The following is a 16,209-nucleotide window of genomic DNA, read 5'->3' on the forward strand; positions in this document are numbered from 1 at the left end:
CCAACAATATTTCTGAACATTTTGTAACATTGCACCTCTTGAATGAGCCCTTGGCCTAAACTAGGTTATATTCAGAGTAATGTTTTGATGCTAATTTGCGTCTTCTCTCTTTTGTATCCACTTCAGCTATTACTCTCCTCCAGTGCCCTGCGTGTGTGTGTGACCATGCGTGTGGTGTGTGTGTTCCTACTGGCCGCCCTCGTGCCCTCGTCCCTCTCCCAGAGACAGGACCCCTTCGCCTGGCTGTCTTCCTTGCGTAGCCGTGGTTACCATGAAGGCTCCCTCCTGGCCGACAAAACGGGGGGTGAGTGCCCTGAGGAGTGCGACTGTCCCCCCACCTTCCCCATCGCCATGTACTGTGATGACCGGGGGCTGACGGTCATGCCATCTGTGCCCTCACGTATGAAGTACCTGTACCTGCAGCACAACGCCATCACAGCCCTGCCTGACGCTGCCCTGGCCAACGCCACTAGCCTGGTCTGGGTCATGTTGCATCACAACCAACTGTCATCTGACCGCATCGGCAAGAAGGTACAGTACAGAACACACTTGGGCCCAATCAGTCAGAGTGATCCACCATGTTGCTGCCTCTGAGCAAGCCATTTATCAGTATTATATGTGCATAACTCTATTATATGTTCATAACTCTGGCTCTATGGGCTGTCCAAGGGTGGTTCCAACACTAGTTGTGGGTTCGATTCCTGCATAGCCAATATGCAGTACTGTATGTGTCAACTGCTGTTAAGTTGCATTGTATACAAGTGTGTGATCATGTTATCGTATTCATTCTTGCATGAGCTACATGTGTGTTTAATCAAAAGCGCCAATGCTGAATAACCTTGTTGTTACTATTACCATTGTTCAGGCATTTGCCAAGCTGCAGCGTCTGGAGCGCCTGTATCTACAGCACAACAACCTGACCCGCATTCCCCAAAACCTCCCACGCTCACTTCGAGACCTGAGGATCAACCACAACAGCATCAACAAGGTACAGACATCCATAGATACTATCTATCTACAGTCTTATCACTGTGTTCTTCCCAAACTCCAAAATGTTCTCTATCTTTGTTTCTGACGATAATTGGCATGTTTGAATGTACTTTATATAAAGACTTTGTTTTGGTTCGGTTTCTAAGGTAACGCCCCCAGCTCTGGAGGGAATGGATAACCTCACCATCCTGTATCTCCATGACAACGATGTGGCAGAGCTGGGCTCGTCTCTGAAGGGGTTAAACTCTCTCACACTGCTGGATGTCAGTGGCAACAAGCTGAAGAAGGTAGTGTGTGTGTGTGTGTGTGTGTGTGTGTGTGTGTGTGTGTGTGTGTGTGTGTGTGTGTGTGTGTGTGTGTGTGTGTGTGTGTGTGTGTGTCCTTTTCATTTATTGAACTATATTTACAAGGAGTTGCCACCTCATTGTTTAAAAGAGTAAGTACGTAAGTGTGTTGTTTTCTTTCTTTTAAAAACCTAATTTCCTCCTCCGGGAATCAATCTCAGGTTCCAGATGTTCTTCCTGAGCGACTGCACCAGCTGTATCTGGAGTCTAACGCCATCGCCACAGTGCCAGAGGGTTTCCTACAAGGATTCTCCCAGCTGCAGTACATCCGCATGGCCCACAACCAGCTGACGGACAAGGGAATCCCTCCCAACACCTTCAACGTGACGGGCCTGGTGGAGCTGGACCTGAGCTATAACCAACTAGAGAGGATCCCCCCTGTGAGCTCCACACTGGAGCACCTCTACCTGCAGGCCAACCACATCAAAGGTACACACTTTAACCTCTCAATTCTTCCCTCGGTTCTCCATTCATATACAGTAAGGGGCAGACTGGTTATTTTTTCGTGTTGTTTGTGATTGTATAATCGCCGAACGATTGTATAAAACTTCCCAGTGTGAGATTTGACTCCCCTCTCCCTCCTTCAGAGTTCACTCTGGGCAGTTTCTGCAGCGTTGTGGACATCATGAACTTCTCCAAGCTGCGGACGCTGCGATTGGAAGGGAACGAGATCAGTGCCCGGGATGTTCCCTCTGAGTCCGCCCTGTGTCTGCGCCTGGCCTCCTCTATTGAGGTGTAACTGCCTGTACACCAGTCCTGCCATTAGAGGGCAGCAGTCCCTCCGCGACTACACAACCAGTTGTAGTTCCTCCATATCCCCAGCGGACGGCAGCAGTTTTGTTTTTACCACCGTGTTGCAGCTCCCCAGTTTCACCAGCAGAGTGCAGCAGGACAGTAACACACAAGACCCAACTGCTCCAAGTATAGTGTTTGTTGGTTTTGTCATTCTGTAACAAAGGACATTCATCTTCTATTCAGAGCATAATGTGTTCAAAGCATTAGAATAGTAGATTCTCCAAGCATTACAACTGCTACCAAAGTCAACTTTGTTGTGTGAAAGTAACATTGTTTGAAACATGCAGTAATTCTTTATAAGACAAAAAAGTGTGTTTTTGTGCATCTTTCCCTCTCTTTCTCTCTTTCCCTTTCTCTCTCTCTGATGTGCATCTACTCAATAGAGCAGCTCAGAGAGGGGTAGAGCCGAATAGAGTCAAAATAGATAGAATGGACTTTCCCATTCAAACAGCATTCTGTGGTGGGTAATCTGGTGGTTCCATTGATAGCTGTTGAGCATGTGAGCTAACCTTTTTGACCTTTCTCAGTTTTCTATCACAATAATGTTCTATTTGCGTTCTGTTTCTGTCGAATGATGCTGTGAGTATTTATTCTAACCGTGGGCCGCAGACAACTGACTCACTAATGTATCTCTAACCATTTCCCAGGCCTTCCTACCGCCCATGTAGTTAGTAACTCTTACGTTCACTTCAAGGAGGAGGAGGGAAGCTTTGATGTTAAAGTTTATTTTATTATTATAACACAATGTTGCTTTGTATGAATATGGACACAGTGTATTTCCTTCTGCCTTACTGTACAGTGCTGAAACTGACACATGAAGGGATATGACTGTTCCGATTTATGATTTAAAATAAATGTACTGTAAGCATTGCATGTATTGATTTTGAGATTGACTAAGGTTTAGGTGTTTTTATGTACTTACTGGCCTTTCGTATGGAGTAAATAAAGGTAACCATGTTTTAATAAGACAATTGTGTGTGTGTGTGTGTGTGTGTGTGTGTGTGTGTGTGTGTGTGTGTGTGTGTGTGTGTGTGTGTGTGTGTGTGTGTGTGTGTGTGTGTGTGTGTGTGTGTGTGTGAGCCTAGTCAATGGCAATGTTGGGAAATGACACATGAACACCACAAAGGGCAACCATTTTAGACATGCAATATAGTCCAGGATTAAGTTTTTTTATTTGTGTTGAATTCACGCAAACTGTAGTTCAGGTTTTCTTTTACCTGGCTTCTGTTGCAGTTTGTCTACACGGTTAGCATTGAGGTTTGTTTATTTCAAATTAACTAACAATTTTGTATTCTTTTCATCCCCCTCCCTTGTTCGGCCTACTCCTGACTTAATTTAAACTCTGCTTATAAGACTGCCTGTTATAGTTTACTCTCAGGTTCAGGAATGAGCAACAGCAAGTACAGTATAATCAATAGGTTTATAACAATCGAGCAGCAACAAGTTGCAACAAGGGAACACTATCCAGCATCCCAGCAGAGAAATTGTCCAACCTCCAATAGGAAGGACACAGCTTATATACTGTACCCTAGAATCAGTTAGGTAATACAGTGACAATGTGTTTGTTTGTGTATGTGATTGCTTGTCAATGATACACTCTGTACGTCAGTTGCCATCAACAGATTAAGCAGAACATACAGATACAACAGATGGATCATACATAACATTTCACTTAATCAGGCCATGTAGTGCCACCGGACTCACTGTTGTCAAGGACAACACTGGCCCTTGAAAATCAGCTGACAAGCTAAAGATTCATCAATAGAATATTAAAGTATTCATTAAGCTAGAAATGATTTGATCAGCCATACAATCATGTAATATACTAAGACTACACATGATCAGACATGACGGTTCTCAAAATTCCCCATTGCACTGCTCCAATGTGTCATGTGACAGGTTGCACCAGTGCTCTCCATGACAAATAATTGCAATATGTGTATTCCATCTCGTGTTTTTGAAGCAACCTCACACAAGATTCAAGATTCAAGATTCAAGATGGTTTTATTGTCATATGCACAACAGTTACAGAGCAATCGCTGGCAAAACATCTGATAAATCTGATAAATCCTTACTTATTTTAGTCAGGGAATCCATAGTCCAGAACTAAGAAATCAGACATTAAGCACCGTTTCAGAAATAACATTTTTTCCTGATTTGAGTAGAATCAGTCCTAATGTAAACTTAACCCTGTCCGGGAAACCGCCCTGTATCAGCTGAAGGTTGTGAACCAAGGGCAGGACAGGACTGCGACGGATACACAGAGACATATTGTAGAGGCACTGAGACACAGGTACTGTATACAGAGGAATGCAGAGGCCTGCTCAGGTGAGAGTCATGGATTGGCCGTGCTGACTGACACACACACACACACACACACACACACACATTCTCTCTCTCTCTTAAAAGAATGATGCTTTTGTTTGCCCTTAATTGCACCATCCATCAATCAACCGTTGGCTGGAGAACTATGCACACATTTGCACAAACTCTTACACACACATTCTTAATTCCAAAAGACTTGTGCTTTCCCCCTCTCTCTCTCTCTCTCTCTCTCTCTCTGTCTCTGAGGAGCTGGACTCCACAAGTTGGTCATTGTTCTCCTGTTGTGGACACCGGGGTTGTGCACCCATACACATCCTGTATAAGTCCACACTCTCACTCTCTATCAGTACACAAACTGTCAATACACTCTCTGTAATACTTCAAAAGCACTTGGACATTGTTGAAGAAGTATTGGTCACCGCTATATCAATGTTTGCATTGGGTAAGACCTCATTTAGACAGTACCATAATAAGTTATACAGTCTAGCTGAATAGTGTGCTTCTTGTTCCATTCCATGCATCCTTTGAGCCCATCCTTTGATTTCTACCTCCACCAGCCTACCATGTAATCTATGTATAACTCCATGTCATTCATGACCACTCTGGGAAAGGGTTAACATGCTATTTTGAGACCAGGCTATAAAAAAGCATGTCTCGTGAAAAGACACTTGTCTTGTAAAATTGGTGAGGTGGTTGAGAACAACAGTGAGGTGTTTGGCTGACTAACCTCTGACCTATGGTGATTATGGCTGTTGCGGTAATGATCCCTCTGTGTGTCAGTGGGACAGTAATTAACTGTTATCAGTGGGTTTGGCGGTACAGTCATGGCCTCCTGTAACTGTAGTGTTTTGACCTCTCTCCCCTCTTTCTCTGTGTTCTGACAGTCACTAGACCTAGTTATCTCCCCTGTGGTGACTGTAGCTGAATCAGCTGATGCTGTGTCATTGGAACTAATAGTAACAGTAGTGTTTTAACTACTGATGTACTGCTGTTATTTTCAAATGTAACTGGCTCAAAACAAATCTGTCAGACAGAGTGGGATGGAGAAAGGTACTGTATGTGCTTTGAACACTACAGGGCTGACCTGAACCATACTGTGCTGGCTCTGATATTTTCCATTACAGCAACTATAGTATACTATAGCACTACTACAGCCCAGAACAGCTCAGCTCGGCTCAGCTCAGTTCAGCTCTGTCTTGAGAGTGAAATCTTAAAATGGTTCCAGGCAGGTCAAATTAACAAAAAAAAAACAGGTCACAGGATTAATGAGTGACTCTGTATGTGTGTGTGTGTATGTGGGAGACAGAACATGTGTGAATGTGTGTGTGTGTGACGAATGTGTGTGAGTGTTTAGGCCCAGCCCTGGCCTTGGTGAGTGTTTGTCATCACTTACACAGTATTTACCTGTGTGTCACTGTGTCACCATTTGTTTGTGGTGGGGGGACACTGATAAGAGGTTAGGGAGGTTAATGGAGAAATGTAATTAGAGCAATTCCATGTGAAAGATATTGTACATGTGACAATGCTAATTTGACAGTGGACAGCTCAGATCCCCTACTACTGTAGAATAAAAACCCACTGACTCTTAAATATGCTCTTTAAGCTAACTGGTACATGAATCCACGTCACAGTTTTCTCACCACTGTAAACTACAGGTTTGTTCTGTTAGTGTCTGTGAGTTTATTCAGACCCCTGAGCAGCAGCAGCAGCAGCAGCAGCAGGAGGAAGGATGTGGTTGTGCGGAGGTATAAGTCTGCTCCGAGCTTTGCTGCAGTGGGGGCAATGGTTAACTGGTTATTCCGGTACCATGTCTGTTGCAAACCTACAGTACTGTTCTTTAGATATTGATGATTTGATTAATGCATGCCATAGATTGATGTACAGATTAAATACATTAATCATGTATGCTATGTATTCTAACACAGAGATGCTGTTGCTCAGACACTGAGCCATATACAGTAAGGTGGGGAAACGGAAGTAAACTTCACTAAATTCATATTTCTCTTTCTCTCTCTCTCTCTCTCTCTCTCTCTCTCTCTCTCTCTCTCTCTCTCTCTCTCTCTCTCTCTCTCTCTCTCTCTCTCAGGCCTGGGATTGGCTGACCATTTGAGGTGACCTGTCTGTCACTCGTTTAAATACCTGAGCAACTTCGGTCAAAAACATACATCCCAACGCGACAGCAGGATGAGGAAATACGGCTGGAGCAGCTTCACAGATTTAATATTCCGAAACCCTGCCGCGACTGACAAGGTACGATGCATTTGACATTACATTTTATTTTGTTTTGGGTGAGTTGATCACGCCGATCCTCCTTTCATGGCAATGCACTCTAGCATGTAGGCCAGTGATGCCATCGAGAATTGGTTCAAACAAACAACCTCAGCCTGTTGACTGCTAAGCAAACGTAGCATACATAACTTTAAATCAATTTAATCTTTACACGCACAATTCACAAACAGGCTATATTATTATTATTATTATTATTATTATTATTATTATTATTATTATTATTAATAATAATAATAATAATAATAATAATAATAATTGTCATTATAGTAGTTATACGTTTGCCTGTCTGTCTTTAGGGATATTTGTATTTTGTATTCAGACTAACCTGCATAAGGGCAGTTGCGTGTAAAAGGACCCATTAAGGCCAAAATGTGAAATTGAGCATATCAAATTAGATGTCAAATGTCACAAATACATTTGTCAACCATCTTCCATCAGAAAAATAGGGATAAACAAAGGCTTTGACTTCTGGTCAAACATATGGAAAAGCGTCTAAGAAAACATCCTTAAAAAGTATTTAAAGGTGTTTAGAAAAGCATCAAACCTCATTCATGTTCAAGTATAGATCCTGGTAAACTAATAACACTAGCAATTCGTTTTGAGGAAATGGTTTGGCTTCTGTAAGTTCAAGAATCATTGCCCTGTCTTCAGGTCATTACCAAAACAATACTGTATATACACATTTCTCTGTCTCATGAGGAGCGAGGACAATAAAGTTAACAAAAGTAAGTATAGGTAGACCTACCAAATACTTGTTGTGTTTTTATTGATATCGATTTAGTTGATATAATTAATACATTATTAAAACTGGTCATTCTAACCCTACCCCTAACCCTATGTATCCCTGATATTATTATAAAGCATTTTGTGTTTTGCAGGTTAAGGATGACTGTGAGAAGCGGGACTCCCATGTTGGCAGCAGTGATGAGAATGGTGATCGGGGAAACTGGACCAATAAGAGAGAATACATGCTGTCTATGATTGGCTATGCTGTTGGCCTGGGCAACGTCTGGAGATTTCCTTATTTGGCATACAAGAATGGAGGGGGTGAGTGAAGAATCTGACATCTGATCCTTCCACAGTGGGATTGATCATAATACACACTGCTTCAGACAGATACATTCTGAAGAGAAAATTATATTATTTGCAATTTTTCTACCTCTCTCTTCACCCCCCTCCTCTCTCTCTCTCTCTTTCTCTTGATTAGGTGCCTTTCTCATCCCCTATGTCATCATGTTGGCCATTGCTGGTATCCCTCTCTTCTTCCTGGAGAGCGCCTTTGGTCAGTTCTGCAGCCAAGGCCCCATCAATGTGTGGAGGGCTGTGCCAATACTACAGGGTGAGACTGTAACTTGATGCAAAAGGCTATGATTAGATGCGTTCCAAGCAATTGACTTTAGAGAGACATAGACCTTAGACCCTAGTTAACTAACCAACGTAAACCCTAAATGTTCTCAGTTCGGAGGCCCCCTCTCACGGTAGAAGCTTTCGTTCAGCACAGATCTACCCTTATCTTATCTTGTATCAGTGTTTAGGCTTGGTTAATGGATGCTTTAGGGAGCCTTCTCTTAAAATGTTGTGCACTCTTGGTGCACTGTCTCTTAAAATGTTGACATGGGTCCTGTTGATTGGTTAAAGAGCTGAACTATGCATTCATGTGGATTGTTTTATTATTCGTGTACATATTATTTTAATCTGTTGTCTTTTGCTGTGCTTCAGTGGCCTTTACTGAGCTTTATGACACTCAATAAAGGCCACTGAAGTACAGCAAAAGAGAACAGATTACATCACAGGTATAGTGTGTTCAACCTGCTTTTCATGTCAGAGGAATGTACATGAGTTAAAGCTCTTTTTTTCCAGTACTTGACTGCTTTGATGTAGTTTACACGCCAGCGGCACTCATCAACTCACTCACATTGTACCACAGAGCTTTAGTATTCATTACTGTTTATAAACACACATGAATGGGTGTTTGATTCTGTAAAAGAGGAAAATGCCTGCAGTATTTTTTGTTCTGTCTTTGCCAGGACTCTCTCACTAAAACGACTCACTAAAACGTGTTCTACTACTACTGGTACTATCGGTACTGTTACTACTACCGTAGTTATTCTACGAATAGGTCAAGGGTTATCATCTCATCTCTCCTCCCTCCCCTCTTCCCTCTGCCGTCCCCAGGCGTGGGGATCGCCATGGTACTTGTGAGCACATTAGTAGGCATCTACTATAACGTGATCATTGCCTACAGCCTGTACTACATGTTCGCCTCCTTTCAGTCCCCTCTACCTTGGAGCAACTGCTTCGACTGGGCCAACAGTAACTGCAGTATCAAACCTAAAGGTTCAACTCAACTCCTTATTATTATTTACTGTTTTAACTGTGTTCTGTCATGCATTTTGTGAGTGTGATCTAGTATTATTTGCAGTGACATTCAAATGCACAGGACTGGATGAGCCAGTCTGGAAAAGGAAAGGAATGACCTGAACTGCATTTTAATGCCAGTGGAGTTTTCCCTCCTAGAGCTACAGTATAATGTTACTGCTGTTAAACCAAAACTGAATACTAATCTGTAGGCGACCTGGCAGTTTTTAAGTCTCAGTGGACTTTCCCATTATAACAAATTAACAAAGATAGTAATACAAATACAAAAATATCTCCTTCCACTCAATGAGGAAGTGCAGTTCAGTGTGAACCTCCTTTACCCAATGACACAACAGTGCTTGCCAAGGGAAGGAGGACACAAACAATGTTTACTTTAGAAACCACAACTGTAAACATCCATCAAGTGCTCCCCAGTCACACTCTCTCTCTCTATCTATCTCTCTATCTCTCTCTCTGCCCATTCTTCTTTTGCAGAGTACTGTAACAAGACTGCTTTCAACGGAAGTTTCTCAATAACCAACTGGACTCTCGGAGAGAATGACACCTGCTCAGTAGAGAGCCCCAGTGAACAATACTGGAAGTGAGTACAGCACACACCCCCCCCCGACCCGACCCCAATTCATGACCCTGTACCTGTGACCCGGGGCTTCCAGCCTGCCAGCAAAACTGGACAGCAAACTACTAACCCCCCCCTCCCCACACACACACACACACACACACACATACACACACTGAAGTACTCCAGCACTCTATAATGTGTAGTGGTCCATAAGGTGATCTGTGGTTTCTCTCTCTCTCTCTCTCTCTCTCTCTCTCTCTCTGTCCCTCCCCAGCCTTGTGGTCCTGCAGCGCTCCAGTGGTCTGGATGAGACGGGGCCGGTGGTCTGGCACCTGGCCCTCTGTCTGCTGCTGGGCTGGATCCTCGTCGCTGCAGCACTCTACAAAGGCATTAAGTCCTCTGGCAAAGTGAGTCTGCTGCCAGAAGTCTAGTTCTCTTCAGTGTCCAAACACTTTCCCTAGCCCATGCCCTTTCCCCCTCCTCGCCGCACCCCATTTCCTTTCCCCTACGTGTGTGTGTGTGTGTGTGTGTGTGTGTGTGTGTGTCTTACTCCTGCCAATCTCTCTTTCCAGGTGGTGTATTTCACGGCTACGTTCCCCTATGTGGTGTTGTTTATCCTGCTGATCCGGGGTGTGACTCTAGAGGGTGCCAAAGACGGGTTAGAGTTCTACATTGGCTCCAAGTCCAACTTCACCAAACTGACTCAGGCAGAGGTCAGCGCCTTACCTCTCACCTTTAACCTCTGTCACAACAACCTGGCTCCCTGAAACTATGGAATATATGATCCCCTGGATCCTAACTGGTGTGTGTGTCTGTGTCTCTTTCAGGTCTGGAAAGACGCAGCAACGCAAATCTTCTATTCGCTATCAATCGCGTGGGGTGGAGTCACAGCCCTGGCGTCCTATAACAAGTTCCACAACAACGTGTTTCAGGACGCGCTTACAGTCTGCATCATCAACTGTGGTACGAGCTCAGAATCCTGAGGGTTCAGATGATGGTTAATGGGATGGTGGCTTAATTAGGTAGAGCATGGCATGAGCTTGCAACACCAAAGTTGGTGGTTTGATTCCCTCATGAACCATGTATACGATACTGAACACCAATGTAAAGTATGAGTTGTTTTAGATAATGTCATCTGCTAAGTAACCAGGCTACATAACATGTCCCAACCTTCTCCATCTCGTTCCAAGCCACCAGTGTGTTTGCCGGCTTTGCCATCTTCTCCATCCTGGGTCACATGGCATTCGTCTACAAGAAGCCTGTGTCAGAGGTTGCTGAAGCAGGTCAGTCACGCCCACTTGATGTTGATGCCAAGACAACTGCCGCTATTTGACCCTGCTCTCTAATGCACAGGTTTGTTTAGACTGATCAGCTCGTTCCTGGTGTATGTGTTTTGTATTGTTGGGTGTGTTTTGTATTGTTGGGTGTGTTTTGTATTTCTTTTTTTGTGTGTGATCTCCAAACCACCCCTCTCATGTGTACCTGGTAGGTTTTGGGCTGGCATTTATCGTGTACCCAGATGCCCTCTCCAAACTACCTGTCTCTCCTCTCTGGTCCATCCTGTTCTTCTTCATGCTCCTCACCCTCGGTCTGGACTCCCAGTTTGCAGGGATAGGTGAGTTTGACATTGGAGCAGAGTATCGTAGAATCAGGCTGTTTATGACTCCTAGTTCACAGAGATAGGTGAGTCTGACCACTCCTCAATTCACAATTAAAACAAGTATCGTACGAGGGCATACATACTTGTACAGTGCAGCAGACTATAGTGCTTTATTGATGGGTGAGCCTAACCACAAGGCTCCTATAGAGCTGACGGGTAAAACCAATGTTCTGAGCTGTTGGCTTTTCATCCTGTCAGCCCACCCCCTGGGAGTCAAACCCCCAGACACAAACCTACTGTAGCAGGCATGCTTGTGTATACTCTCTTATCCAGAGCCACAACATCATTTAACACACTTGAACAGCACACAGCAACTTTTTTATTTATTGTGATCTCGTCCTCAGAGGTGATTTCCACCTGCCTGCAGGATGCCTTCCCCAACTCCTTCAAATCAAAACGCCCCCTCATCTCCGTGGCAACCTGTGTCATCCTCTTCCTGCTCGGTCTGCCCTGCGTCACTCAAGTAGGCGGCCCTTAGATATGTCAACTTCTATGTTATTGCTGTTGGCCATTTTGTCAACCTTTATTTACCTTGCTAGGCTGCTCAACTTGGCCTGTCTCTCTCTCTCCAGGCAGGGATATACTGGGTGACTCTGATGGACGATTCCTGTGCTGGATGGGTTCTCCTGATCGTTGCTTTCCTGGAGCTTGTTGGCCTCTGCTACATATATGGTAAGTGTGTGTGTGTGTGTTTGTGGAGATGGTGGTGGTGGTGATGATGATGATGATGATGATGTGGTGTGTGTGTTACAGGTTGTAACAGGTATATTAAAGACATAGAGATGATGATTGGGACTAAGAATGCCTGGTTCTGGCTGTGGTGGAGAGCATGCTGGCTTTTCATCTCGCCCGCCGTCATCCTTGTGAGTTATCTCTGTCTCTCCATCTACTATACTGTATCTCTCTCTCTCGCTGTCTCTCTCACTCGCTGTCTCTCCTCTCTCTCTCTCTCTCTCTAACCCTGTCTCTGTGTTTTATACTGTAGGTGATCCTGGTGTGGTCTCTGGTGACCTACACTCCCCCTTCCTATGCGAAAGTGCCGTACCCAGCCTGGGGCGTGGCTCTGAGCTGGTGTATGATCGCCTTCTGCCTCATCTGGATACCCATCATGGCTGTGTACAAACTGATCAAAGCAGAGGGAAACCTCTGGCAGGTGTGTCTGTGTGTGTGTGTCTGTGTGTGTGTGTGTGTCTGTGTGTGTGTGTCTGTATGTGTGTGTGTGTGTGTGTGTGTGTGTGTGTGTGTGTGTGTGGCAGACCAAAAGTAATGGGGTGGCATTTTAAGACACATGTTGCTTTGGTCAATATCAGTGCATTATACAGTACAGTATATGGTGTAGAGATCTGTCATTTGAGGTGTATCTTCATGTCCCTGGCCTGTCTGCTTGTCTCTGCAGCGTCTCAAGGCAGTGTGCTCTCCCACGAAAGACTGGCGCCCCTACCTGGAGGTCCACCGGGGGCAGCGCTACACAGACAGACAAGCACACTCTGTAAACCTGCCAGATCCCAACGTTTACGTCATCACCAACAACCACACACAACTCTGACCTGTGTAGGTTTGTGTGTGTGAGAGAAATATGATTTATAATATAATTGTGATACAGTTTTATATGTCACAGTGGGAGAGAGTGAGTTTGGAGGGCTCCCTTAGTTTTGATCTCTTTCTTTTATAAACTTTCATAGCAAAGATTTTTAGCTGATTCAGTGTTATTTATGACCAATGAATGCTGGAATAGAATCGGAGCGCTGTACATTCTTCTGATTGAGAGTGTCCCTTGTATAGCACAGGGTTTATTCTCACTCTTTAAGCAGAATACTCAAGCACTCCCCCTATCATTGTTCCTGTTACCACCGTCCTAGTGACGATGACGATGATGATGATGATGATGATGATAGCCTCTTTCAGGCTTTTTACTGCTGTCTGATTGCAGAGATGAATGCTTAGTTATACTTCGCACTGTGAGCTTGTCTGTTTTAATCATTTCGATGCTTGAAATCACAGATTTTTATGTTGTCTGTCTACAGTATATGATGTTTACCACTGTGTGTAGGCTGACCAAACTTTTAATCTGGAGGTGAACTGATAATGATGATGATGAGTCTGTTGTCTGTCATCTCATGATGAAGAGCATGGGTCCCAGCTTCCATGTCTTTTGACAGTCTGTGTAAGTTCTAATGCAATAAAGGACTTGTTTCTACCTCTCTGGTCTGTGGTGAAATTATTCATAGTCACTCTGTCTACTATGGTAACATGTTAACAAAACAGATACAGTAGATCAAGAGTAAAAAGAATAGAAGCAGAGGAAACTCCAGGTTGCTTTGAAGGGTGGTGTTTATTAGGATGAGATTAGATTACAGAACAGAGATGTTAGATGGAGCTGATCGTATCATTATGGGCCTTGCAATCTGGTCCTGCATTACACAGGTTTTAGACCCAGCTCCTGACTGTGGGGAGGGGGGGGGGGGTTCTAATATAAGATGGAACCATCATTGCTTTAGGCCCAGTTGCAGCACTTGCAGCTAGCGTCGTACACAAGGCCAGTAGCGCAGTGCTGGGTGTAGGTCTGTCCCTGGTTGCACTGGTAGAACTGGTTCTTGTTGGTGGGGTCTGGGTAAACACCGTTGGACTTGCCGGCACAGAAGCCAGATCCTCCGCTGCCACCGCTGCCTCCACCGCCTCCACCGCTAGGCTGGGGAGGCTGAGGTGGGGCCTGAGTCACGGGGGGCAGGGGGTCGGTACGAGCAGCACAACCTGGGAGAAAGAGAGGAGAGGTCAAGAGGGTAAAATGGTCAAGAGACCAGGTGCCCTGTCCCCTCGATGATATCGTTGTTGTTCTGTGTGTCTGCTTGTGTGTTGGTCTCACCTCCTGCTCCAGTCCCCAGTCCACTCTTGAGGGTGTTAATCAGAGGGTATTTGCCCTGACCGCAGAAGGTGCCAGTGAAGTCATCCAGATCCAGAGTCCAGACCATAGCTCCTCCGAAACCAGCCTGCTTCAGCCACTGGATCTGTGAGGAGACACAATCGACTGGAATCAAAACACAATTCACTCCCTAAAGTGGTGACATGCACACAGAAAATCCTTTGCCCTCAATGGATGACAGGATGATATACACACACACACACACACACACACACACACACACAGTCTGACCTTCATCTGGAAGCTCTTGACGTTGTCATATCCGACCCACACGTTCTGGCTGTTGTAGGCATAGGGCACATCCTGGGTGGTATCCCAGACCTGGGTGGCTCCTTGCTTCAGGAAGGTGCAGATCTGAGGGGAGGAAGAGTGTTAGGAGTTAGTAGTTAAGGATTAAGGGTCATGGATAGTTCACATAAATGCACAAACACACAGAGAGAGAAAACATATACCTCGTAGTAGGCCCAGAAGCCAGTTTGGCGAGTGTAGGGTCCGGCAGGGCCTGGGCCGCTGGCGGGAGCTCCCACTCCGGTGTTTGAGGAGGATGCCAGTTTGTAGGTGTGGCCGTATGTAGGGAAACCAACCAGCAGCTTCTTAGCAGGAGCACCACTGCTCTTCCAAAACTTCATAGCATAGTCCTGTGGACACACACACACACACACACACACACACACACACACACACACACACACACACACACACACACACACACACACACACACACACACACACACACACACGCTAATGAGAACCTCTTTCAATACTTCATTGCACAGTCCTGAGGACACACATGTTCGAGTGAGAGAGAACCACCCCTCCATTAGAGAGAGAGGGAAAGGGAGAGGGAGAGGTCCACTCACCACATTGAAGTAGACAAGATCTCCCTGGTCATTACTTCCTTTGTACAGAGGGCTGTTCTCTCCGACATTGTGTTCCCAGGAACCATGGAAGTCATAGGTCATCACATGGATGTAGTCCAGCACCCTGACAGAGAGACAGACAGGCAGACAGACAGACAGACAGACAGACAAACAGACAGACAGTTTAGCAGCAATGGAAGTACAGTGCACCTGGTAGAGAGAGATAATTATTAGTGAACAGAGTGTAGTTTAGTGAGAGTTGTCAGTGAAAAGGAGAGTGGAGGGAGAGTTTTGGACATAGAGTCCGATGAGAGAGTCTCTGGAGACAGGTTTAGAGGTGAGTGAATGACAGTGTGAGAGTATATATGTGAGTGGTGTCCCTGCCTCATTCTCTATATGCCTATACTCTACAGTGAATAATGAAGTTGCCCTTTAACAGCTACAGTAGCAATAATGACTGAATAATTAAACCACAAGAAATAAGCTATGAAATATGTTTACTGACGATCCAATCTGGGCAATCTGATATGCAGTGTCGATGGTTCCCTTCCCAGCAGCCACTGCAGCAGTCAGCATCAGGCGAGGACGGTTGGTCTTGGTCGCCTCCGCCTCAAAGGCGCTCATCAACTCCTACAGACAGAGACAGAATGGGAGAGGTGTGTGCGCGTGTATCAGCATTCAAATGAATGGAATTTACTTTGCATTGCTCCCCAGAGGGAAATTGAAATGTCACAGGCACCTGCTGCACTTGCAATATTTACACATTTACTCCTGATGGCAGGGTTGAAAATAAATACAATTTCATACTGGTGGAGGTAGACATTGGTGGACAGGCTCATTGAAATGCATGGAATAGAATGAGGAATGGTATGATACCATTCCTCATTCCATTCCGCGCATTACAAGAAGCCCATCCTCTGATTTCTACCTCCAGTAGCCTCCCCTGGGTCATACCTAAGAACACATTAGAATAAGGAATAGGATGATTCAAAAAGCAAGTCTGACCTGCACCAGGGTGGTGAACAGTGCTTTGTCCTGTGGGGGGGAGCCTCTGGTGCCAGGGAACTCCCAGTCGATGTCCAGGCCGT

At 45.0% G+C, this 16,209-nt stretch overlaps 3 protein-coding genes across 3 annotated transcripts in view; 2 read left to right on the forward strand and 1 right to left on the reverse strand.

Annotated features, from left to right (window-relative positions):
- Positions 1–165: 165 nt before the first annotated feature.
- On the forward strand, positions 166–2,194 carry fmoda (fibromodulin a; the record flags this gene model as incomplete). Its single annotated transcript, XM_083669325.1, has 5 exons — positions 166–531; positions 866–988; positions 1,137–1,277; positions 1,496–1,763; positions 1,922–2,194. 5 exons carry the CDS (start codon positions 166–168, stop codon positions 2,071–2,073), a joined length of 1,050 nt encoding a protein of 349 aa, XP_083525451.1. The 3' UTR covers positions 2,074–2,194.
- A 4,407-nt stretch (positions 2,195–6,601) lies between these two features.
- slc6a14 (solute carrier family 6 member 14) lies at positions 6,602–13,538 on the forward strand. Its single transcript, XM_083667848.1, has 15 exons — positions 6,602–6,704; positions 7,622–7,790; positions 7,951–8,082; positions 8,919–9,080; positions 9,597–9,702; positions 9,956–10,088; positions 10,254–10,394; positions 10,509–10,644; positions 10,872–10,964; positions 11,171–11,296; positions 11,686–11,804; positions 11,914–12,013; positions 12,095–12,204; positions 12,327–12,494; positions 12,738–13,538. The coding sequence occupies exons 1-15, from the start codon at positions 6,639–6,641 to the stop codon at positions 12,885–12,887; spliced, it is 1,911 nt and encodes a 636-aa protein (XP_083523974.1). The 5' UTR covers positions 6,602–6,638; the 3' UTR covers positions 12,888–13,538.
- A 297-nt stretch (positions 13,539–13,835) lies between these two features.
- The window catches only part of LOC310803343 (acidic mammalian chitinase-like), a gene marked incomplete at both ends in the record, with an annotated part of 4,017 nt that continues 1,643 nt past the window's right edge, over positions 13,836–16,209 (reverse strand). Inside the window, 7 exons of the mRNA XM_083668080.1 lie at positions 13,836–14,092; positions 14,205–14,346; positions 14,493–14,615; positions 14,714–14,899; positions 15,122–15,245; positions 15,627–15,751; positions 16,127–16,209. The exon at positions 16,127–16,209 is cut by the window's right edge and continues 83 nt beyond it. Coding sequence (XP_083524206.1) covers positions 13,836–14,092; positions 14,205–14,346; positions 14,493–14,615; positions 14,714–14,899; positions 15,122–15,245; positions 15,627–15,751; positions 16,127–16,209 — 1,040 coding nt within the window. The remainder of the gene's footprint in view (positions 14,093–14,204; positions 14,347–14,492; positions 14,616–14,713; positions 14,900–15,121; positions 15,246–15,626; positions 15,752–16,126) is intronic.

The sequence above is a fragment of the Argentina silus genome (assembly GCF_951799395.1).
Source record: "Argentina silus genome assembly, chromosome: 4".
Lineage (NCBI taxonomy): Eukaryota > Metazoa > Chordata > Actinopteri > Argentiniformes > Argentinidae > Argentina > Argentina silus.